Raw genomic sequence first — 26304 nt, forward strand, 5'->3', positions numbered from 1 at the left:
TGTCATCCTGTATCAAGATACTGGCATTGACAATTGTTCTAAAATTTAAGTATGTTGTAGTACGGTTTTCCGCTCAACAGATGTCGGTACTATCAACACGGTTAGTAGATAAGAAAATGGCAGGAGCACGCTTGATTTTCGAGCAACGTATGAACGTTTTGAAGTGTTTTATCAGGTTTCGGAATGCCATCGAAGTGCAGCGTGAGTGAAGAGGGGAGTTTTTACCGAACCACCAACCCGCGTAACAATCAAACGCATTGTTGAAAAGTTTACGCTCGAGAACCTGCGCCAGAAGATTACAGAAGCTTATGCATCGGTCTCCATTGATACATTGACCGCTAGAGCTCAGCGACTGCTCGTCGTTCTGTTAGGTGCTTGGCCGCCAAAATTTTGAACATCTAGTGTAAAAATATGATTACTTGAAAGTTTGTAACACATGTTTGAACAATAATTAAAAGTAAGAAATATAATATATGAAGGGTAAGGGGAAAAAACAAGGAATGTCCATGTATGTGCTTTTTCGGGTGCTTTGCCCTATCTGTTGGTGACTCTTGGTTCTATTTGACTGTATATGCCATGCATGCGTAGATGTAGAAATGTCCATATAAAATGGGCAAAAGATTTAACTAACCCTATTCTTCTTACGCGGTTTGCAATATTAAAACGCCGTTTTCTCGAAAATGCAGTTTTGTGACATGCCTTCTTTTTTCCCCTTACCCTTCATATTCCTTAAACAGTGTGTACATTTTTCTGGTGGACTCTGTATATTGCATACTAACACAAATCTATAGATTTCATTATATGTATAGGTGAGTTTCCACTTTTGATCTCAATTGTGCACTTCCTCAGTGATCTATATAAATAATACTCTCCTCATATGATTTCCTCGTACTATATTTGAAATTTACATTACGTAACTAGTATTTCACTATTGCGAAAAAATTCATTCTTCTTTGATTTTTAGCAAATCTTCGTTAAAAATGCGCACTACATTTACGGTATTGTTAATCAATAATCTCATAATTTACTTCATTATGACTCAAATTAATGTGAAACAAGTTTATTCCATGTATCTTTGATCTACAATAAGGAGGAATTCCAAACACGAACTTCTGTGGCCCTTAACTCTGTATCCAAAGGTTGGAACAGAAAGATATTCGTATGCGTACTATAAGTGGCGGATCCAGGATATGATCAAGGGAGGGGCTAAACCATAGTTTGCAGCTTTTATCTAGTGTAAAGCAGGATTGAAGCCCATTTTATCCACTGTATAGCTGAGCGTCAAGGGGGTCTATAGCCCCTATAGCACCTCTTCCCCTGGATGTGCGCCTGCGTACTATCCTGGTCAATGTCTACCACTATGCTTTCATGAAGATCACATGACTTCACCTAAGGGTCGTTCGGAAAGTAACCTCCGATTTTTTTTTTTTTTTTTTTTTAATAAGTAAATAAGGAGAATTTATTACAGTGAAACCTATGTTGGCCACCATTGGTTCCATTCAAAAGTGGCCAACTTACAGAAAATAAGTGGGATTGGAGTATTTTTAGAATAGGATTTCTAGTATTACTTGATTGTAAAATTTTAATAACCAATGACACGTAAGCTACTTTTAAATAATGTATATAGAATAATCATAACAATATACCTTACTAGAAAAAATACTACAGTATGTTTAATATACACAATTTATTCAACTTTCTACGTTTTGAATCTATTATGAATTCATGAATTCAACACATCCCCTTCCACTGAACACACACACACACACCGAAATCGGATTCGCTCTTTTGGTATCTGTAGAATAAGAAACTTTCATCTGAACTGATTAAACAGTGACAGATATTTTCTGTAGATACCTTTCGACAAATAGGAAATTATTTATTAGTAAATTTATTTATAATGGTTTATTCTCGGGGTGTTTCTTTTACTCTTTTTGGCACATATGCACATTCTAATTTTGTAGTTAACTACCTCTTGTTAATGAGCTACAAGTGTTTCCCTCGGAGGAAAAGGTGTTGTTAGAAAATCTTAAGGGAATTCATCTCTCAAAACCTCCGCTACATCTCGACAAGCCGTCAGGTGCCAATAATTGAAAATTGAAATGGTTATCTTTAACACCTTAAGAATTTTCCAGAATTACTAAAGCTTCCCACTGTTGGAAGGAGTCGATATAGCTAATGGTTTTACAAAAAACAGACAGGGTAAACAAATACGTACAACCATTTTCTGAATACCTGTACGTGCTTTTTCTTATTCACATCTTCAAAACCCCTTTATCAGGGTAGTGTTCTTGGCATTGACCTTCAAGAACAAATAGTGGAAATCCATACTTCTTTATCTCCACTTACAAATACAGAACATCTGCCTGTTTGTTCGTCCACTTTTAAGTGAAGAAACCCATTCACGAAGAATTCCTTCACTCATCACACTTGGTATATACATGGCACAGAGTTCCCGATGCTCCCGAATATTGTTTTACCGTAAGAAAACATATAACAGCTCGCACTTGGCGGGATTTTCTATTGTAGAATACATTTTGAGACGCTATAAAAGTGGAACTAGTGATCAGACAATCTTCATTCTACCAGGGCTGGATGTATTAGTGGTGGTCACAAAAACCGGTTTTTCGGTTTTCGGTTTTTAGAAAAACCGAAACCGGTTTTTGGAAATTTAAAAAACCTGTTTCGGTTTTTCACGGAAACCGGTTTCGGTTTTCTTCAAAACCGGTTCGGTTTTTCACCGAACCCGGTTATGTTTTCTCCAAAACCGGTTCGGTTTTTTACCTGGTCCGGTTTCGGTTTTCTTCAAAACCGATTCTGATTTTTTTCCAAAATTTGTTCTATTTCTGACCAGAATGGTGTTTCGTTGTTCTCCGGAAACCGAATCCATTTCCACAGAAATAGTTTTGTGTGTTTTCGAAAAGTTTTCACCGAAACCAGTTTCGGTGAAAACCGAACCGGTTTTGGAGAAAACCGAAACCGGTTTTGGTGAAAAACCGAACCGGTTTTGGAGAAAACCGAAATGTCGGTTTTTCGGGTTTCGGTTTTTATAGAAACCGGTTTTGCCCATCACTAGGATGTATACTGATCTACCGCGCACGTCTGTTCGAAGATGGTACCGCTGTTCCCACTACTTCTCGCACAGTGACCAATCGGGGGTTACTTTCCGAACGCGCCTCGTATATATACATACTGATTTTTTAAGAGGAAAAGTCAAGTGAAGAGCGAAAACAACATATAGGGGAATTATTTTTAAATACCTCAAGAAGTAATAATAATAATAATTTGTTGAGATTAAAGTATGTTCTGTTAATTCAGAGGAGCATGAACACTATGCTATTTTTATGCAACACGAAAATAATTTTCCGTATTTTTCTTTAATGGTAGCCTACCAGGTTGTCTAGAAAGTATTAAGCCTTTAAAGGTAAAATTAAGAATGTTTTTTTTTTTAATTTGAAAGTAACATTGAAACCACATGTAATATATATATATATATATATATATATATATATATTTCTTCTTGAGATGAGTAAACAAAATATATAAAAACTGTTACATTTGAGGAAAATACGTACATAATTTTATATGTTCGTATTTTCCTCAAATGTAACAGTTTTTATGTATTTTGTTTACTGATGTAAGGAAGAACTTCTGACTGCTTGAAGTTGGAAAATAGATTAAGGCAACTTTCATTTTATCAATATATAACACCTCCCAGGTTAACTACTGACAAACTTAGTACTAAAGCAGGTTATTTATTCATCTATATCGAAAGATTTGTTTCTAATGTTAGAATTTTTAAAAGCTCTTTGACACTTGAGACATTGTTTACATTTACATTTCTTTTCAGAGCTCTTGGTGTTCCTGTATCTGATTACACTTACGATGATTGTCGATTGATGACACGAGCAAAACGTCTGAACTTGCCTTGTGCGTCAGGCCTTGTTGAAGTCCATAAAATAAGAGGAAAACTAGGGTATGTAAATTGAAGTGATTTAACATTTTCACTCTAATATAGTACGAGATTTTTAATTACTTGTTGAGCGTATGGAATGCGTTTGCAATAATGATAATGACATCTCTATAATGTTCCTTCAGTTTATATTTTTAAAGCTTATATTTCTGTTGCTGTAGTGCGCAGTGTTCGTTAGAGCAGAAGGCTTAATCTTCACATATTTGTTGCAGCTAACAGTGGTAAGAACTTAGTAGAATCACCAAATTGGGTCTTTTAATGAGTATAATCCTTCCGTGTTGGAAACGTGGTGACACAAAGCCAATAGTTTTTTTTTTTCTTTTAAGGGAAATTGGAGTCCATAATGAACATGGAGTTTACCCCCCCCCCTCTCCTGTGGGTCTTCCTCCCTCAGTTTCCAGATATACAGTGAAACTTGTTTATATTGACCACCATCGACTTCATTGAAAAGTGTCCAACTTATGTAGGTGATCAACTTACAAAAAATAAGTGTCATTGGTGCATTTTTAGAATAGAATTTCTAGTATTACTTGATTATAAAATCTTGATAAGCAATGGCATAACAGCTACTTTTAAATAATGTATATAGAGTAATCATAACAATGTACAGTACTAGAAAAAATATTACAGTATGTTTAATATATGTACATACCTGAAAACTAGTCTGGTGCACTGAAATATTCGTATTGAAAACACGATAACACAAACAGCCATAAAATAGAAAAATATGTACGCAGTTCATTGAAATGAGCTACAAGTGTTTTCCTCGGAGAAAAAAAGATGTTTTGAGAAAATTTTAAGGGAATTCATATCTCGAAGTCTCCGCTACCTTTCAACAAGCCCTCCGAAATTATTAAAGCTCTCTATTGTGGAAAGAAGCCAATATAGCTAGTAGTTTTATCAAAACAGACAGGGTAAACAAATACGTATAACAATTTCCTGAATTCCTGTATGTGCTTTTTCTTATTCACATCTTCCTTCACCACCCCTTTATCAGGGTAGTATTCTGGCTATTGACCTCCAAGAACAAATCGTGGGAATCCATGCTGCTGTGTCTCGAGTCACAAATACAGAACATCCGCCTTTCACTATTGGAAATATTGTATATTTCAATTTCAATTTGGAAAAGTCAAAAATGATTTTTTGTTTTTGGTTTTGATATTTCAGTTCCATACAACACAGCCTGTGAATGTTGATATTTTTTTTATTATTTATTTATTTATTTATTTATTTATTTATTTATTTATTTATTTATTTATTGTAAGCATCTTTGTAATGCTACGTTTTGTTAACACAAACACATTGCATCGGACAGTGTTATGTAAGTTATGTAAAATTCAGAGTGCTGACATGACGCTCAGTCTTTAAGAAGAATTGGTTAACTAATGTTTCTTCAGAGAAATCTCGTTCGCACTGTAATGATTTTGACGAATGTTGGAAGTCAATTGCTGCAGTGCAAGTATCTTTGTTGTTTAAATACTTGAGTTTATTTCGTCACAGTCAGTCTGGATTAGAGTCTTGGGCAATCATAATTGTAGTCTGTTCCCATTTCAAGTGACAACGTCGATATTCAACAACAGTTTAGAATCAGATATTTGTAAAGTTACTCGAAGAATCTTTTTGAGAGATTGTTGACTCAACTAATGGTCTTCTTTGATTTGGTTATCACTATCAAATACGTTAGGTATTATGTAGTTAATTTCTCCTTTTTTAGCGTAAGAATTGTCATACACTTTTGTCTTACATAACACATTCGCTACGTAAACACACATTCAAATACATTAAGAATAAATCAAAATATATGTTAACTGTCACTTTAAATTGTGTTCCTCATATATATATATATATATATATATATATATATATACACACACACACACACACACACACACACACACACACACACACACACACACACACACACACACACACACACACACACACACACACACACACACACACACACACACACACACACACACACACACACACACACACACACACACACACACACACACACACACACACAAAGAGAGTGAGTTCTGTTTTGCCGACTCAAAACATTGATGGAGATCCCCAAAGTATCTCAAGGCACATTATAGGTGCGTTCATTTACTATTAGTAATGTTGGTAATGTAACATGTACCTCGAGCTAATGCTAGCAATCTGGGTTTATTCATAAAGCTCTATTAGTTGAAATGCTACATTCCAAAGTAAATTTTAAAGGAGTGACAATCCAAGTTGACAATATAAAATCATTGTGTTCTTAGTTTCATCGTAGCTACGAAGTTAATACGATTACACACATTGAATGGATATTTAGTCTGTCATGCAGAAGCTCTAGATTTTCACTACATACAGACGACTGCTTTTGTCATAGTTGTTCGTCAAGAGTATCGTCACTTGTAGTGTTGGCATTCCGGGAAGTGTGACAGCTTCCCGTCCAGTCCCTAATTATCATATTTATAGTGACGTCGGGGCATATTAAGCCTGACGAGTGTTTCACATTCATCGTATCATACATTGTAGAAAACAAAAGTTTATGCAATGTACTACAAGAAAAATTATTTCAGTAAATGATCACACCTTCACTTGTCTTCCCAGCCTCGTATTAGAAGAGAATTCAAATTGCTGTTCAAATTTGTGTCTTCTATGACAGAAATATAATATGCAAAAGTATAAAAATGTGACATTCTTAATCCATGACTCATGTATACTTCTCAAGGTACATTCAAGTAAATTGGTCTTAAAAGAACAAAATCACAAAAATACACTACGATTCAAAAGTCACCGAATTCTGAGTTTAAAATGTAATAATTGAAGAAACGCGAAAATAATTAGAACATTGTTTTTTGCAATATTTGTGAGAGACTTCGGTAAACATTGGCCACCACTCGACAGTAGCGCCAAAGAACAGCCCTGGCGCTGAAGTTGGCAGGAAGTCAAGCAAAGCCAGATCGCTATGAGTCTTATACAAGGAGAGATTTGCTTTAATCGAAGCTTATTTTGCACAAAAAAAAAAAAAAAAAAAAAAAAAAAAAGTTTGAAAGTTGCTGCGGTATCTTTCAACAGCTGTTACCTGATATTCCTATACCAGAGAAAGCAGTAATATGTATATCTTAGTGAACTGTTTTCGCGAGACATTGATTGCTGCGTAGCTTCATTTTTAGGTGCGAATTGTGAAGACATTAAGGCTAGTGCTCAATATTTTATTTTAATAATTGTTTTTTTTTCTTTTTTTTTTCCGACAGCACTGTAAGTTCACATATATGAGTTTACATTGTCACTATGTACCGACGTATGGGGCATCCGTTATTAGCTCAGAGTACAGTTACCAGAAGCTAAATTAAGGGATGTAAAAGATTGAGATGAAACTGGTGTCCTGCACGGGACTTAATAAAAGTTATTTCTGAACATAAACTCAATTCATTTAAATTGATGAAATAACAAGTGTAAAAAGTAAGGTGAAATAAGGAAGGAAAAGGTTATTAAAATAAAAGATTGAGCACTAGCTTTAATAGTTCCTGAATGACTGGCGTCGTCTTTGTCGTCTGGTATGACGAATGGAATCTTTCCTGAGTCTTCCACTCTGGAAACTGGAGAAGTTGAAGCAGGTTGACATCTGGAACCAAAGCCTATCAAGCTGCTAGGGGGCGTCGGAATGAATCTACGGTGAGAGTTGCTCTTCACCTCTGCATCATGAAATGGATGATCTTAGACTATTTCTGTGGCAATGCATCTTCAGAACTGTAATTCAAATGGCATAAAGCGAAGTAGTATCCAATGGTGTTGAACGTTTTCCTCGATGTTACATCTATCAAATCTTCATTACGATTACCCCTTGAAAACGTGTCTTCTGTTTTTTCTTTCTTTCTTTCTTTTTTTAAATCGGGACAATGACTTTTGCATATAATGAACGAGGAAGTTCTTGGCTAGGCGGAAGGGAATGTATCAGGAAGAAAAGGAGACTAGTCTTACATTTATTGGTAGCTTTTGCAGTGACAATAAGAATATTGTAAAATTTCTTGGGTAGAGCAATAAAATGTACTCGTGATTTGGACTTTTCCCTTCACCTTTTTATTATAAAAAGCTTATGTACACAAATTATAATAAGAAATTCCACTAATATTTAGGTAAGATTAGATAGGAGCCCGGTGACCAAGCGTCGTGGGCTTTGAGGTGAGATACTCTCGGTGTACAAGCGTCGTGAGAGGGGTTTTAGGTGTTTCGATCAATCCGGGAAGATTGATGTTGGTCGAGGCATGCAGGTCCTTTTTATCCTGTCTTGTCGGCTTCCTTCGTTGATTCTCGTCCTTCCGACTGTTGGCGATGGTGATCGACTCCTCTTCGGGACCGTCGTCTGTTTGTTTTTATTTATTACTAACACATGTAGTTCACATGTGGTTATTGCATGACGTATAGACATGCGGAACCTTACAATATACATATTTACTCAAGCTGTCTGAAAATGTACAACAGAAATAAGAGTTTTGTCTTGACAGAGTAGAAGATTTCAATAATTTATATATAATTTATTTTCAGAAATGAAAATAAACTGACCAAATGATTGTTATTAATTTTAACAATTTTAAAGCAGGAATACTTATAATTGTTACTATCTACATGATGTAATATATCTTGTGCATCACTAAATTGAAGTAATTTCAGTTCAGAGTTTGAGAACTTCTAAATTAGAGTGTATATCGTATGGAGGTAATAGAAAAAAAATAAATTTGAGAACCAAATAAATACTGCATAGGTTTGTAAATATTCTTCTTAAACACTAAAATTGAACAAAGTACGAATATATGATAAATATATGGATATATGTTTTTAATATATATTTTTTATTTTTTTAGCCTTACTGAAACAAATATTGAAGAGAAGATACTTGCAGCAAACCCCCATATTATAACAAATGAACAAGGAGAGACTACGTACGAAGAATTTGCGAAGGTGTTGAATGTTCCAGCAAGTGATCCAGCGTTACAACAGTTATTTAGGTTATACGATAAGGTAATGATTTCTGTATTTAAAATAGACGAGTTATCTCGTAATGTTAGATATGTTTTTATAATGTCACTGATACCATGTTAAAAGAGTAATGTGAGTAACACAGTTCCAATTTAAAGTATCTTTTCTTGCGTACATATCAAATTTTCCTTACTTTCTGTACCTTATAGCAGAAATGATTGTGAGTAAATATAAGTAATTCTGAGTGTAAAATATTGAGCTGCTTTTTTTTTTTTTTTTTTTTTTTTTTTTTTCCATCCATAATAAAGAACGAAATTTCTTACCTTAATAGCACAAATTTAATTTATTGCTGGCGATATTTTCAGTTGAATGTTCTGCAACCATCTGCAGACCAATTTGTCGAAAATAAACACGTAGGTACGTTTTATACATAAAGAGTGAAGAAATGCATAACTGGACCTAGAGCCAGTTGTCCGGTTTACCGTGTGGATGCGTTAGCTGCTAAATTATCAAGTACAAAGTTTGTTATCCTTAATACACACATTTTATCATCCTAAGTTGGTGCTATGGTTCACTTAGACCACATGGGCTGTACCGCACGACTCCTTTTGTGCTTGACCGTTCAGTGTCCATAGAACACCTCTGACGGTTGAATTACACATTATTAATGTTAGCTGAAATGTCTGTTAGATGAAATGCACGAAGAGATTATTGAAAATATTTGAACCCCATTCCTCATCATGAGATGCGCATTTCAATGAAACTATAATGATAAAATTCCGTCAAATTTTCAATTTTTGGCGTAAATTTTGAACCCTCCTACCCCCTTAGGGTACATCCTATATTCGAAGTGACGTGACAAAATTCCAGGTGAAGGTAGGTATTAACAGCGTTTTATAATTCATTACGAACGGGTCAGCCGTTTTCCCGTGATATAATCAGACAACATCGCTTTCAATATGGTGAAAAGTTGTAGACCCCCTTCCTCTTCTCTGTTAAAACCTGAGTTCTGGAAACGCTGGAACACTTTTTAATAATAATAATAATAATAATAATAATAATAATAATAATAATAATAATAATAATGAATGTATTTACCAAATGTCATTGTCGTAACTTGTGACAGGATCGTGAGATACCTTGTGTATGGCTGAAATTTTGATAGTCAACATCTCTCTTTGGATACGCTATTGAATAGTGAGATGATAAACCATAGCTCGAAATAGGTACTAACTCACTCACTCATTCTATGGCCTATGGAACTCGGAGATTCAATGCCGCATTCACAAAAGCTCTCTATTGACTTCTGTCCTTTGCCAACTAAATCCAGTTTCTCCTTTGTATTCCTATTTCTGCGAGATCCATCTTAATATTTTCCTCCCTTCTGCGCCTGAGTCTTCCTAATGGACGTTTTCAATTGGACTCTCAGTTAAAACTTTGAAAGCGTTCCTACTTTCTTCCGTTCTGGCTACATGACATGTCTACCTGAGCCTCCTAGATTTGATGACCCTAACAATGTTTGTTAAGCGGTATAAATTATGCAGTTACTCATTATGAAGTTTCCGTCATTCACCATTCCTGTTCTTCTTGGGTCCGAATATTCGTCTCAGAATCGTGTTCTTAAATACTGTCAGTCTACGTTCTTCCCTCCGAGTAAACAAGGATGTTTCACAACCATACAAAAAATAGACATAATTATCGTTTTATATATTTTAAGCTTCAAATTCCTCCACAGAATTCGGGACGGCAAAAGACCTTCAACTGAATAATAACAGATTTCATGCTTTCAGTCAATCAGCCATGGTCTGTTAATATTGATCCTAGATATTTGAAAGTATTCACTTTATCGACAGTATTATTTGATATTTTAACGCATCTATAATTTCTAGTATTAGATCTCGACGATGTATTGATTTAGGTACTAACTACATTATAAAATTTGTGTCAAGCTGGTCAACTGTTTCCCGTGATGCTATTACATAAAGCAGACAACACAGCTTTGAAGAAGACGAAAAATATTTTAAAAATGCCCACTTCACCTCCCCTTAGACAGGGATTTTCAAAAACGCTGGAGTGCGTGCCCGCGAGTTTTTTAATAAGGAGTTTGTGTACTGAGTTTTTATCTTACGAACTTGACGGACTCATACTAAAATTTTTCATATAAATTGTGAACCCTGATCCCCTTTCTCCACTAGAATATGAATTTTAATCGAAGGTGATTAGTATCTAGTCTTACCATAAATACTGTCCCAAAGTTTTAGGTAAATTGACACAAAATGATCAGGGATGTAACATGAGTTACCTGGATGCATTATGAACCAAAATCACAAATAATTATTCAGAATGATCACCATTAGTATGCACATAGTCCTTAAGTCTTTGTAGCCACTCGTCAATTGCAACACGCAACACATCAACTGGAAAATCTGCAGCTTCCGAAGAGACCACTTGAAACTTTCAATACTGGAATGTCTCTTCTTGCAAGTCATCTCTGAAGCTTTGGCCACAATTTGTAGTCCAGAGGGTATTGGTCTGCAGAAGGCCAATCTGAATTGGGAATGGAAGTCCGGATCATTTGCCTTCAGCCACTACTGGGTTGTTCATGCCTTGTGCTGTTTCTGAGTCCTGCTGGAAGCTCTAGTTCTGTCCATGGAAGAGGAAGTTGGTGAAATTCTTGACTAGTCTCTCAAGCACTGTCTCCTGGTACACTTTGGCTGACGTTTTAACCTCCTTTACACAGAAATGGAACTCCGTTATGCTCTCATAGCTCACATCCAATCACATCATGACTGAGGCAGGATGCTGACATATTCAAAAATTCATTTTCCATGATGCGATCACTCACAAAATTAATTTCATTTTTGTATATTGGATATGATAAATTCAGGAAACAGTTTATTTTTCTTATTAAGTTTTCTACGAGTGTGAATTTAGTGATACACAGACTGGACCGAGCCCGGAACTATATATCAGTGGCTGAACACCGACCTCAAGAGCTGTGTATGTTCATGATTGAATGCGCACCCACATAGGAATTCGTGTGATATAAAATCGGTTGTTTCCTTCATTTCTCATATACAATTACATCTTTCCGAATGTCTTCTTTTCTTGGTATATGGGGTGTTTTTAATTTATAGATTGCAATATCTTCAGTTGAATTTGTCTTGAAGGTGAAGATGCGTTGTTTCCTTTAGTAGTTCAAGTAGTCTGGCAGGATGGTATTATTGCAGAAAACAACACATCTTTGTCTTCAAGACAAACTTAATTGAAGGTATAGTGATCTACAAATAAGATAGCTCATATATCAAGCAAAGATGATGTAACCAGTTAGTAGTGCACTTGTGACGAATTGGTCTACAGATGTCGGTAGAGCATTCAATTAACATTATCGCTACCGACAATAAATATAGTTAAGGTAAGAAATATCATTCTTTACTTGCTTATTTGTTAGCTGTTGTCAAACGTTTCTGAAATACTGTTACAAGCTTAACTATTTATCAACCTTACATTTTTTTAATGATACCTGAAGTAATACATGCACCCCATATACAAAACACTTTGAATTCGTAAAATTTGTTAGTAATCTATTTACTTATCAGAAGCCACATAGAAACACTATAACGCAAATACAGTTAAAAGTAAATTACAATATAAACTGACTTCAAACTTCAGCAGGTAGAGAGGGAGAACGAAGTTTTAATGAGAACTGTAACTGAGAAACGTCACAAATATTAACACACCATCGAAACTAGGCTCCGTAGTCTTCAAGTTATGGGTTGGTTGAAAAAGTGATTCCTTTCAAACTTTTAGTACTTTTTATAGATCTAAAATAAGTAGGTTTTCCATTGACATTCATTATAATTTTCTTTCGTTCATTTAATATATACGTGGGAATACCTGAATGAAACGGTACTTTACTTTTTTTTTTAAACTTATTTATTTACATTTTAAGGACAAACCTTCAATCCCCTTGAAAGTACTCTCCACTTGCCGTTATACACTTGTTCAATCTTGTATTCCATTTTCACACTATTGTTTAAATTCATCTTTTGTGATGCGTGACAGCGCCTCCGTCGTTTCTTTCTTCACTTCAACATCAGCAAAACGTTTTCCTTTCACGTCTCTTTTTACTCCTTGACACTAAAAAGTCTATATCATTTCAGGACTCTTCTTACAAAGCACAGCATGCTTCCACGCGATCTTGTATTTTGTTCAGCATTTAGCAGTCGTGGCACGAATTTGGAAGCCACTCTTTTTATTCCCTAATCTTCTGTCAAAATTCTTTGCACTAAACTCCAAATCACAGTTCCACAATTTTTTTAGTGGTCCGTCGTCGATCTTCATTGATGATTGAACGAATTTCTTCAACATTTTCCAGATGTTCGGGCTGTGGAAGGACGACTAGAATGAGGTTTGTCATCAATTGACATTTTACCATTTTTGAAACGGGAAAACTACTCTAACACGTGAGTTTTCCCCATAGCATCGTTCTTTTACGCCGTTTTCAAGAGTTTCTCTTCCATTTTTTCTGAGCAAAAAACAGAATTTAATCGCCGCACGCTGTTCACGAAAATAAGCTATTGCAAAAACGACGATCACAAAACAGTTGTCACTATAAACTCTGCCGGAACTAGTCCTGATCTTCTTCAGCGACGGCACTCTGCTTACTGACTCAGGAATGTTCGCTCTATGCGCTCCTAGCGGCAAAATGCGGTACTACAAAAGCTCTGTTCACCAAAAAATTAATTCAGTTTCTTTGAGGTACCCTCACATACATAAAATTTGGGGTGTTACTTTTCAGCAGCCTGTATATGAAACTAAAATTATTTTTCCTTATAACTGCATATAAATTGTCATTATTATTGACAAACTTGTGTGTTGTTATCTTGCTGCGAGAAACTATTAGTTTCAGCCAGATCAAGTTTCAGCCATGGTTATATGTTTGATGGAATTCAAAGTCTTTTTATACTGAGAGCCTGTGTTATATTCTCAGCAAATGGAATCTCTACACAGAGTGGATATAGCGGATGTGCGGTATTCTTCACCATCATTATTTAACAATCTGGAATCGACTGGTGATTTTCTTGCAATTCAACAATGCAGCTCATTGCAAGTTATGAAATTCGATTTCGAGTGTAGAAATTTTACCACATACCAATTGTAAATTCAGTCTATTGTTATTTTAAGGATCATAGGTTAATTCTATGGAACCGCCTTCCTCCTAGTACGCACCAAGAATTTAGTCATTGGCAGGACGTTGAAGAAGTCGGAGCCCTATTCGGAATACCAGTTTGATCTTCCAATATCCCAGTACCAAAAGAGTTTCAATCATTCTGTTAGCTGTGATTCTTCAATTTTTATTTCCATTCTCAAATGTAACCTTTATCCAGCTTTCTCTGTTGGCAAAACTCTTAACTCCTGTCGACTCACATCAAGAACCACCCATAGTCGTGCAGCGCCGAAGTTCTCCATCTATTGTGCTAGAACACACAACTAATTACCGTAGTATATTTGAGCACATCTATCCTTAAAGCTCTTGCCCCAGACTCTTTCATGTTCTTCAGAAAGAGATAGGAAGACATTAAGACATTTCCATTATTTTTCTAACCGCAAAGCACCCCAGTGGTCTTGACCGTCTGTAATACCCACTGCACTACAATCTGTCCGTTATCCATATTCTGTATATATATTGCACGTAGTTTCTGATATAATGTGTAAATTTCTTTGTCATTTAATCTATCTTCGTCAGTACTGTTAACGATCAACCCTTCCGTTAGTTTAACCTCTCTCCATGTAAAACGTGCTCGACTTTCTTGCATGGGGGCCGCGGTGGCTCAGTGGTAGAGCGTTCACCTCTGGTGCTTGGGGTTCCGGGTTCGATCCCAGCCCCGGCCAAGTGAACTTTGTGGTGGACAAACACCGTGTGCGTGGGTTTTCTCGGGGTTCTCCCGTTTCCTCCCACTTTCTTCATTCCACCATTTCATTCATTTCTCATAATCACAGTCTCCTTTAGCCTAACCGGCATAAACGTGGGACGTAAAACTCAAAGATTTCATTTCATTTCATTTTTCGACTTTCTTGCAACACAGGACGCTCCAAAGCTGTTTGTTCGTGCATTTTTTCTTTCTTTTCTTTTCTTTGCTTCTGATGACTCTTTAGCGGAAGTGCTTATAATGTACTTCTATAGTGTGTGTATAGAAGTACATGGGGGCACGGTGGCTCAGTGGTACAGTGCATACCTCTGGTGATTGGGTTCCCTAGTTCGATCCCCGGTAAAGTAAGTTTGTGGTGGACAATATCGTGATTGCGGATTTTCTCGGGGTACTCGCGTTTCCTCCCACTTTCTCTTTCCGCCAGTTCTTCCATCATCATTCACTTGCTTTAATCATCGTCTCTCTTTAGCCTCACAGGCATAATTGTGGGACGTTAAACTGTAAGATTTTCTGTAGTATGTATGTATGTAATAGTTTTTACTATGTTCTGGTATAAGACGACTGTATTTATCTACCGCACAATTTATCTTATTTTTAATTAAGACAAATTAATGAAACCGTAAATCAGGGTACGAATTATTTGTCATATGCTGTTAAATTAAGAGAAAGGATGTGTACCTAATGCGACATGTTGACTATTGAGATTCAAAATAGTTTGCGTGAACGTTGTCACAATCTTCCTCAGCTGGCGGCGAATCGTAATGGAAAATACTTTTCATATCTCTGATACATAGGAGTTATCTTCATTTCAGTTTTCCCTGTCAGTAAATAACACGTCGCCTAAGGTAAAATGCTTTTTAAAGAATTTGGTTTACCAAAACTCCTTTATATGTTTACCCTGTCGATATATAAAGAACAAATTGAACTATCATCAAATGTGGTCTGAATGTAGAGGGTCGAAGGCGTTACCGGTACCGAAAGAAGGAGGTTAAAGGAGGCGATACCGAAACCGGAAGTAACAGAAATAGTCAATTTTCAATCTTCGCTATAGAGCAAATACGGTTAATAAGTCGCAGAAGCTGTTCTCTACAATAGATTAAGCCAGGGTGCAAAATTTCCGGTCGCCATTGGCGAGTAGAAATTTAGAGCTGGCGAGCAGTGTTCAGTAGGAATGGTTTCTGCCTAACTCACAGGGTTGCGCAGTTTCTGTTTCGCACAAAAATAATTGTCACTCGGTGAGAGAAAACACGGAATGTGAAATCTTCACAACGGACATGGAAAGTAAGGTCTTCACAACGTTGTAATTCGTCCCTCCCTCAATCGAAATGGTTTGCCTTCTGGCGCGTGATCATGAAGGAGAGATCGTTTCCCCCTGTTTGAAGCTAAAACAGCTGGGGGAACAGCCCAGTGCCTAGAATAGATCAACCAATTACGTCACGATGTCATTGATAAAAAATAAATAACAAAATAAGTAAATATATAAAACATTTTTTTAAAAAATAGACATTTGTATGAGATACCGTTGTCACTACAATCGACAACTGGTACTTCAGTGCAGAGAGAAAGCGTTACACAAACATGAAGTCTTAAGGTAAGATATTTTTACAAATGTATTTGAATTCTCCAATTCAAAATTGATTATCCTGAATCCAATTGTCAGATTTTGAAATTTTATGGCCTTTCTTTGTCAAACCAAAGATCGTGGGGAGGGGGGGGGGACCTCTCATAATTTGTACGTGAGAGATACTGGCGACCATCAGTTCTGGGTTAGTGAGTGCGCCTGACTTTGAAATTTTGCACCCTGGATTAAGCGTTTCAAGAACATTCTTTATCCCCATCCCATCCTTAACGTTCAACTAAAACTGGAAGTGCCAGAAATCAAGGCTTAGGCTTTAACGTTGATCATTATAGAGTAAAAACTCGTAACAACGAGAAGCTGTTTTTCTTCAACCAATTAAACGCTTCAAGAATGTTCCATATCCACTCTAATCTCTTTATTAAAACCAGAAGTGGTAGAAAATCTGCAACTTCCTGTTTTAATAATAAACAAAGAATAGAAATCTCAGAGCTCACAGCGAGTCACTTTTTTTTTTTTTTAAACTAAAAGTTACTTTTTTTCAAGTTGGTCACTAAAAGTTACTTTTTTTTCAAATTTGTCACTAAAAGTTACTTTTTTGGGAGGTAAAGTGACTTTTTCGTGTGATTTATGTTTTGCATTGACAGTTTTGTAAAAATAAATAAATAAATAAATAAAATAAAAAACCAAAAAATAAAATAATAATAAAATAAAAATAAATGGGAAAAGGCAAAAACTTGTTACTCATTACTCTTCTGAAAGCTTCAGTACTTGCTGCCCCATGTGAAACAGTCAGTTTTATTATCACTTCAGCTTTTATTCTTTGTAAAGCACAGTGGATGATTGGCGGATGCTTAAGCTCTCAAGGTGGGGTTGAGAACCCTTCTGTGTCTATTCTTTCTTCTATCATAATAGTCTTTTAGTTTTCTCTCGCAGTAGTTAACACTCCGCTCAACGTTGTGTATGTATTTGTGAGGTTCATCATGTTCGTCTTGTATTATGCTTGTATGTTCTTCTTAAGAGTAGCTGATGAATTTGAGTATTTCATGGCTTTGAGAACTCTCAAGGCTAAGTTACATATAATGTCTGGGATGAAGAAATTCGGAAATAGGCCAGAACTGGTTCCACTTACTCAGAAGCTTCTTACATCTGCAAAGTCTGCTTACCGCAACTACAAACCATAATTAGAAAACCTAAGAAAGGAGGAAGCTCAAAAAGAAGAAGTAAAGAAGAAAAGATGAAACAAAACAACAGAGAGAGAGAGGCGATGGAGAAATTGACAAAGGAAAAAGGGGCATGATGAGATTTTGGTCACTTTTTCGTTTTTCTTTTCCTCACTTTTTCGTTTACTTTAGGTCACTTTTTCGTGTGCTTTTGGTCACTTTTCAGCTATTTACAAGAAACCAGACCACTATGAGCCCTGATATCTTAGATAGCGAGAATTGGTTTTCTGTATTCAATTAAGCCTCTCAGAAAGATTTTCCATCTCCATTCTAATCTCTACTAAAACCGATACAAGCAGAAATCAACCCTTCCCGTTTCAACGTTGATTGTGTCGTAGATTTTGATTTGATTTGAGTTTAGCATCCCTTTTTAGCAGCGAGGCTATATAAGACGTAGACCTACAGCTTGACGTGAGATCCGAACCACATAAACTCCCGCCAGGAATCGAACTTTAGTCTTCCATACCAAAGACGCGAACGTTAACCGCTTAGCCACAAGGTAGCTCGATTGTGTCGTAGAAAGACATACTAGGTAGAGTGAAAAGATTTTCTGCAATCAGTTACTCTTTCCAAGAATATGCTCCATTCCACTCTAATCTCTCTCTCTCTCTCTCTCTCTCTCTCTCTCTCTCTCTCTCTCTCTCTCTCTCTCTCTCTCTCTCTCTCTCTCTCTCTTTCTCTTTCTCTTAAGACCGGAAGTGACAGAAAATACAACACTTCCAGTTTTAACGGTGATCGTTGTAGAGTAAAGACGGTAGTAGATAGAAGCGGTTTTCTGCAATCAATCAAACGTTCCAAGAGTACATTCCATCAGTACTACAGTCTCTATTGAAACCAGAAGAGATAGAAATTGCTACCACTTCCTGTGTCAATGTTAATTGAGAAAATACCACGCCATACAACCCGAACTCCTTCATGTCGTGTGCACGTGACATTGCTATTTCTTCTTGCAATAAACCAATTAGATAAGAAGTAGCATGTACCATATTTATTTAATTAGCATATAATTTATTAAAATTCTTAAGACTGTCTAACTTACCTTTGTTAAACCCATTAGGGTGGTTTTAATTCCACTTTAAATTGTAGGTCCATGTCTCATGTAGCTTCGATGACAAGAGACGCTAAACACCAACAACGAATGATTAGCTGCATTATTATAAAAGATAAATGTACAATACTTTCGCTGTTCCACTTTTGAAAAGGAAAATGATTCATTAAAAACTGTGTATATATCAGTGTATTGATTTTACGAGGGCTGTTTAGAAAGAACCAGATGTTTTGACCTATCGCGGGAGTGGGCGGGACTAGTCGCCATTTTGGTGTCAGAATGCTGCCCCACACAGTACTGTAGGGCATCCAGCTGTGTTAGCGTGCTGACTGTGCCGCTCTTACTGTGCTTCCTGTGACGTGTTACAATGTGCACTACAATAATAAATCTCGCCTCTTGTGAGGTGCTTTCTGGGATTAGCTTTTTGTTGGCAAAAAAACACAAGTCAATTGAAATCCATCGCCAACTGTGTGCAGTGTACGGATATGGAATAATGAGTGAAGGCCGAGTGAGACAATGGTCTACACACGGCGAAGCGTACACGAGGGGGGCCTGAGTGGTTTTGGAAGGGAAGTGTTCGATCACCCACCATACAGTCCGGATTTGGCGCCGAGCGACTACCATTTCTTCTCGGCAATGAAGACATGACTCGCTACACAACGCTTTGATACTGATGCCGACCTGCATGCCGGCGTGCGCCCGTGGTTGTATTCGCAGGCGGTAGATTTCTACTGTGATGGTATTTAAAAACTTGTGCCACTGTATGATAAATGCCGTAATTTGCGTGGCGATTGTGTGGGTAAAAATAGCCTAAGAAATATATATAATACAATTTTGATTGTTCACTGTTACTTTTTTTTTTTTTTAATTTCAAAGCGTCTGTTACTTCCTGGACAGCCCTCCTAATATGTAATTGTTCTGTAAAATCTTTAATAACCATGTGTCTTTGTTGTCAGTAAACTTAATTGTGAGTTTTATATTTTTTTCCAACACACACACACACACACGTGTGTGTGTGTGTGTGTGTTTTTTTGTTTGTTTGTTTGTTTGTTTGTGTGTTTGTTTGTTTGTTTGTTTTCTTTCAGCAAACTGAATTACGAATTTGATATTTGTTTTGTAAAAGCTTTGATGTCTCACGTCTATTACTAAAATTAATTATGAACTTTTGTTTTTTCCCAACAGCAATCTAGAGGTGTGATAGACATTCGAGAGTACTTGCTGGGCGTTCTAGTATCGAAAGCGAAGAATACAGAAGAAATGATACAGATGGCGTTTAAGGTCACTTTATTTTAATTAATTTTATTTATTTTTTAGTTTGAAACTCAATTTGAAACCCTAAACTGTATCTAAAGCAAAATATCTTACTATGAGGCGCGTTCGGAAGGTAACCTCCGATTGGTCACTGTGCGTGAAGTAGTGAAGAAGTGCTACTATCTTTGCACAAACTTGTGCGGTAGATCAGTCTGTATCCAATCGTGGTAGAGTGAAGGTTGTCTGATTACTTCTCAAAATGTGTACTGCAATAGAAAAGTCCGCCAAGTGCGAGGTGTGAGCTGTTATACGTTTTCTTAAGGTAAAACCACATTCGACAGCAGCAGGTATTCATCGGGAACTTTGTACCGTGTATAGTCCGTGTGTGATGAGTGAAGGAGTTGTTGGTGAATGGGTCCGTTCCTTTAAAAGTGAATGAACATTCATGACGAAGAGAGAAATAGCAGGCCATCAGTGATCACTGATGAACTCGCTCAGAAAAATTGATGGAAAAGTTCGTGAAAATAGACGTTTCACGATCTCTGAGCTTTCCAATGATTGTCTACAAATTTCCAGGACTGTGCTATGACTGTGCTAGTGACAGGCTGGTTCAGGTCACAGGCGTGAGGTTTTTATGCTGATGCAATTTCTAAGCTAGTGCAGAGATATAAGTGCTTGAATGTTTATGGAAACTTTGTTGAAAAATAGAGCAAAGTAGTAGTTTTCAGATGTATATAATACATTCTTATTTAATTTGGTGTTTCTTAAAAAAAAAAATTGGAGGTTACTTTCCGAACGGTCCTCATATTTTGTTCCTTCGTAGACTTTTATTACGGACTAGCATATATTACCCGCTTCGCTGGGTTGAAATGCACACTGATATTCCTTATTTTCGATCAATTTAACGTATGTCACCCCTCCTCATCCCTCAAGTGTCGGGACTAAAAATGGATTTAAACAGCATCAGAAGTGTCACTGTTCATCTCGGCGACCGCAAAAAAATGTGGATTCAGCATTAATATCGGTCTTTTCGGTTATTTTGAAATTTCTCTTCCTCCCTCTCCCCCAAGTTGCGGGTTTGAATTTAGATTTAAACAGGATCGAAAGTATCACTGTTCATCTAAGGGACCCAGAAAACTATAAATTCAACACTGATAGTGGCCATTTTCGCTCCCTCCCCCAAGTGGCGGGGCTGATTTTGGATTTAAACCGGATCGGAAATGTCACTGTTCATCTGAATGATCCCGAAAACTATGGATTAGATACTAATATTGGTCATTTTCGATCATTATTATATATAGAGCTCCCCCTCCCTCTCCTCCGTGCTACGGCACACGGCATCAGAATTGTCACTATTAATCTCAGCTACTTCTAAAACTATGGATTCGACACTAATATTAGTAATATTCGAATATTTTTAAATGATTATCCCCCTCCCCTACGTTGTACCCTCCCGCTCCCCAACAATCAGGGCTGAACTTTGATTGAAACAGCATCAAAAGTGTCAGTTTCTCTCATCGACCCCGAAAACTATGGATTCAACACTAAATTTCTCTCCCCCTCCCCTACGTTGCACCGTCAAAGTGAATAGCCTAAAGTAATCCCTGCCCATAAACTCAAGTATGTTGAAAATCTGATTGAGATCGATCGAGTGGTTCAAGAGTGATGAAGTCACAAAGGCAGTCATTTTTATTTTTACTTTTTTTTACATATATCTTCCCCCTCCCTCTCCCCTACGTTGTCTTGTCAAACTGAAACGATAAAAAAACACCCAAGGCCCGACCCTCATATATGTTGAAAATTTGATTGAGATTGGTTGGGTGGTTCAAAAGTTATTAGGTGTTATTACATTTTATTTATACGTCTTCTCCCCTCCCCCTCCCCTATGATCTACCGATATAGTGAAATCACAAAAGTGTTTGCAGATCCAAACCTCATGTATCTTGAAAATTTGATTGAAATCAGACGGATAGTTCAAGAGTTACTATTAAGTTACAAAAATAGCCACTTTCAGTCTTATATAAATTGATTTTAAAAATATATCTTCCCTTCCTCCTCCCCTACGTTGCTCCGTCAAATTTAAATCGTAAAAACGACCCCAGGCCTGAACCTCATCTATGTTGAAAATTTGATCAAGATCGATCGAGTGGTTCAGGAATTAAGAAGTTTTATTTATTTTTTACACCCCCTCCCTCAGTTCTACCATCAAAGTGGATAGCCTAAAACCAGCCCAGCCTTGAAACTCCTCCACGTTAAAAATTTGATTGAGATCGGTTGGGCGGTTCAGGAGATTTAGTCACAAACAGTTATTTTGAATTTTAGATATAGATTGGTAGTGTCGAATCTAGATATTTTCCTATTGGGGCAACGTAAAATTTTACGGCCCTTTCCACCAGCCGCCCCCTTCTTTTCCAACAGCATGTGTTAAGAAACAAAATACGTAGGTGGATACGCACTTTCTCCTATCGACTGTTCTTTTAAGTCATAACACGTATGCTTCCTTTTATAAAAATCAATAAGGACATGAATTAGCGTTATTATAATTGTTTGAAAGGTTTTCCTTAATTGGTGTTAGTTCGTAATTTAGTCATCTATCTTCTTCCATTTTCCTATCATCTTTTCTTTACTTCTAGGTTTAAAATTTTATTATTTTTTCGGATACTGCACTTTTCATCTTAGTTACAAGTCTTGATTTACATTCAAATGTAATCTTCTAAATTTTTTTATGTTCAATTTATTATAATTATTATTTATTTATTTTATGATATCCACTGCATATATACCTTGTATTGCTGATCTATTTTTTCTCCTGTTAAATATAATCTAAGACTGTTGTATATGTAGGGTTGCATGTATATCATGTGCCTGCTGTCTGGGCGCACTAGTGGCTATGTATGCTATGCTGTTTGCTGCCTAATAAACCTTTAAACTTTACTATCATTCGAAAATTGTGAAAAACAACTTCACAATTTTGGTAATAAAAAGCGGAAGAGAAAAAATGCTAACACAGCTTACCGTAAATTGTAATTAGTATACGAATGTGGTAAATAAGCTGTAGTGTGATATAATTTGTTGTTTGTGTAAAATGTGTACACCATTTTATAAAAGCATAAAAATCACATTAATGCTTCATTATTTCAGATATTCGATAGAGGAGGAGAAGGAAAAATGTCCGTAGATGATCTCAGTCTGGCCCTGAAATACACATTGAGCATGACGTATGAAGAAGTACAACGGGTATTCAAACAAATAGATACCTCAGGGAAGAATTATATTACATACAGTAAGTACTTTGTGTTGCAACCTTCTTAATTCTTGAAGTAGTAATGTCAAAAACTCGATTGCTTTTTAAGTAAATAAATAAACAATAATAATAAAAACTCGTAATAAGAAAGACACAATTATCGCATAAATTACATTTTGATAAGCTTTAGTCGCATTGAACTTGATTTTAGTCGCACTATATTAACGAAACCCAATACGCGCTCCTGTAATATTTTCATTGATTACCATTCATATTTCGTGTGTGTTACAAATTAAATCTAAAAATAAAAGGATTATCTTTGACCATTTTGGGATTTTTAAGGTAAATTTTTGACTTGAAGTCAAGCATACTGCATCATCACTATTTATCCGGGATCATGGTTTCTATACTCTTCCCTCTTCAGAATAAAGCAACTTTCCAAAGGGTATCATTTACATGTCCATATCGTATACCTGAAAAGGGAAATTCGAGGAAAACGGATTTTTTTCTGAAAAAAGTTCCTTTCTCAAAAGTCTAGGCCCCTCTGGACCGGTCTTGTGTTAACGTACAGGTCTCAAAATCACTTGAAAACTAATAACTGGTATAGCTAATGTGTCATGTATTTTGTCTGATGGTCATGTCGACGACATATATATGTGTTCTGAGATCCCATAGAACCTTTTAGACAGCACTTGCGAGAGAACAAAATAAGCTATTATCGTTGTACTCTTGAAGGTCAAACAGATGACGTCATGACCCCCTCTCACCAACGTGAGACCTCCTCCTCAAAACACATGTGACCTGTTTCGCAATGCATGTACGACTGAACAATAAAAAAAAAAAAAAATAAATAAATAAATAAATAAAAATCCAGCAGTAATAGATGTTATACCAGCGTTTTAAAACAATACACAGGTATGGAATACATACATACATACATATATGTATATGTATGTATGTGTACCATAAATCCCGAAAGAGTTAAAGCATAATGCATAAAGAAGAATGCTTAAGAAAAGAATTCAGAATTTTTAGAATTTTTGATCTTGTGTCTGCTATTATGTTAATAATCATTGCTTGGTTTGAATGAACTTTGATGTTTTTAATAATTTGAAAGCTACGAAATTCGAACCATCTACAAAACAGATCTTTCATGCAGGGTAATTAAAAGTATTTTTTCTTAAATTTATCCGTCATTTCAAGATCAGTAAGAAACTATTTCGTTTTTCTTCATGTACATTTTAATGCAAATTTATATGTCAACAACCGACCGTGATAATAATGAAGTAGAAGTAATATATGACGAGATTAGCGACATATTTCATCAGAAAGTAGAGGGAAGGTTAACGCCATAGTAATGGGAGAGTTCAACAGTGTAGTGTGAGGAGCTGCGAATGGGGTGACAGGATCATTTGGACTAGGTAAAAGAAATGCACGGGGCCAAATGTTGATAGACTTTTGTAATCAGCATGATATGATGATGATGATGATGAATATGTGGTTTAAGAAAAGAAAAATCATGTTATACACATGGAAAAGTCCAGGAGATAAGAAATGCTATCAAATCGATTACATTCTTGTCAAGCGACGTTGCAGGAGTAGTGTTCGAGACATAAAGGAACTACCAGGAGCAGACGTTGATTCGGACTACAATCTCCTAGTGGCGGAAGTGAAAATCTAGTTAGTCAATAAAGAAAAATGTGAGGAGAAATCGAAAATGGAGCTTAGAGCCAGTAAGAAATATGGATAGTGATGTGAAAGAAGAGATTAAAGAAAAATTCTGTGCAATGGGCAATATGGTAGGCAGTGTAGAAATTATCTGGGGTAAAGTTAAGCAGATTTTGTTACACTCCACAACAACATCGGCAGGATGAAAAGAGAACCGAGAAAATCATAGGGAATTGATGCTTGGGAAGATGGAAGAACACAGAAGGGCGAAAACCACGGACATCAAAGAATACAGAAGCCTGAATAATTAATTGAGAAGAGAAACTGACAAAGCCAAAGAGACGTACATGGAACAGATATGTGAAGAAATAATTTAACTTCAGCGGCGTGGCAGATATGATCTGATGTATCAGAAAGCACAAGAATTAGAAGGGAAAACTAACAAAAGTAGCATGCATGTTTGGAATCGAGGACCAAGGCCATGTAGTCATAGATAATCAAAGAATCCTTAGAGTCTGGAAGGATAAAGGATCTATGTGATTAGAAGAACGCTCCAAAGATATTGCGATCGAAGCAGAGGAAGAAGTGGATCCTAAAGAAAAAGGACCCAGCACATTGAAAAGTGAAGGAGTACAAGTCATCGAAGACATGCGAAGGAGGGAGGTCACTGGAGACTACGACATACCAGCAGAGTTGCTCAAGAGATTAGGAGACAATGCAATGAAAGTATTTACTTCACTTATTAACAAAACCTACATGTATGGAAAATGGACAAATGATTTTCGTGTGTTACAGTGGTTGCATTACCCAAGAAAAAGCAAGTAAAGAAGGCACTGATCACAGAACCATTAACCTTCTTTCCCACACTGAAAAGATTATTGCGCACATACTGAACATTGGAAAATAAGATGGAAGAGATGTTGGAGGAAGATCAATTTGGATTCCGGAAATGAAAGGGCACCAGAAATGCTATTGAGTTGATGCGAATTATATCAGAACGAATTCATGACATAAAGAAAGAGTTGTGTTTGTGCTTCATCGACTGGTAAAAAGCTTTCGACCGGGTCGATTAAACTAAATTTCTGAAAAGATTTAAAGAAACCGGGGTCAACTGGAGACATCGGCAACTCATTCGTAACTTGTACATAGGACAGCGATTGAAGTTGCGCTTGAACGAAGGGGGAACCAATAGTGTGGAGATTGGAAGAGAAGCCAGACAGGGATGTAGTATGTCACCCTTGAAGGATGTGTGGGGAAGGCAGCATAGAGTTGGAAATTTCAAGATTAGAGGGCAGATCATTAACAAGGTGAGATATGCGGATGACACTGTTATTATAGCTAGAACCGAAGAAGAACTACAGGGGGGGAACAAAATAGTTGACACTGTGAAACGATATTGAATGGAAATTCACAT

General features: G+C 36.4%; 1 protein-coding gene across 2 annotated transcripts in view; it reads left to right on the top strand.

Annotated features, from left to right (window-relative positions):
• LPCAT (lysophosphatidylcholine acyltransferase) overlaps positions 1-26304 on the top strand; it is a 343891-nt gene that overhangs the window by 307007 nt on the left and 10580 nt on the right. For both annotated transcript variants that reach the window (XM_081745922.1, XM_081745921.1), the window contains exons 7-10: positions 3851-3976; positions 8833-8989; positions 19910-20005; positions 23120-23261. In XM_081745922.1, the coding sequence (XP_081602048.1) occupies positions 3851-3976; positions 8833-8989; positions 19910-20005; positions 23120-23261 (521 nt within the window). The remainder of the gene's footprint in view (positions 1-3850; positions 3977-8832; positions 8990-19909; positions 20006-23119; positions 23262-26304) is intronic.

This window comes from Thermobia domestica, chromosome 18 (assembly GCF_964235325.1).
Source record: "Thermobia domestica chromosome 18, izTheDome1.hap1.1, whole genome shotgun sequence".
NCBI classification, from domain to species: Eukaryota; Metazoa; Arthropoda; class Insecta; order Zygentoma; family Lepismatidae; genus Thermobia; species Thermobia domestica.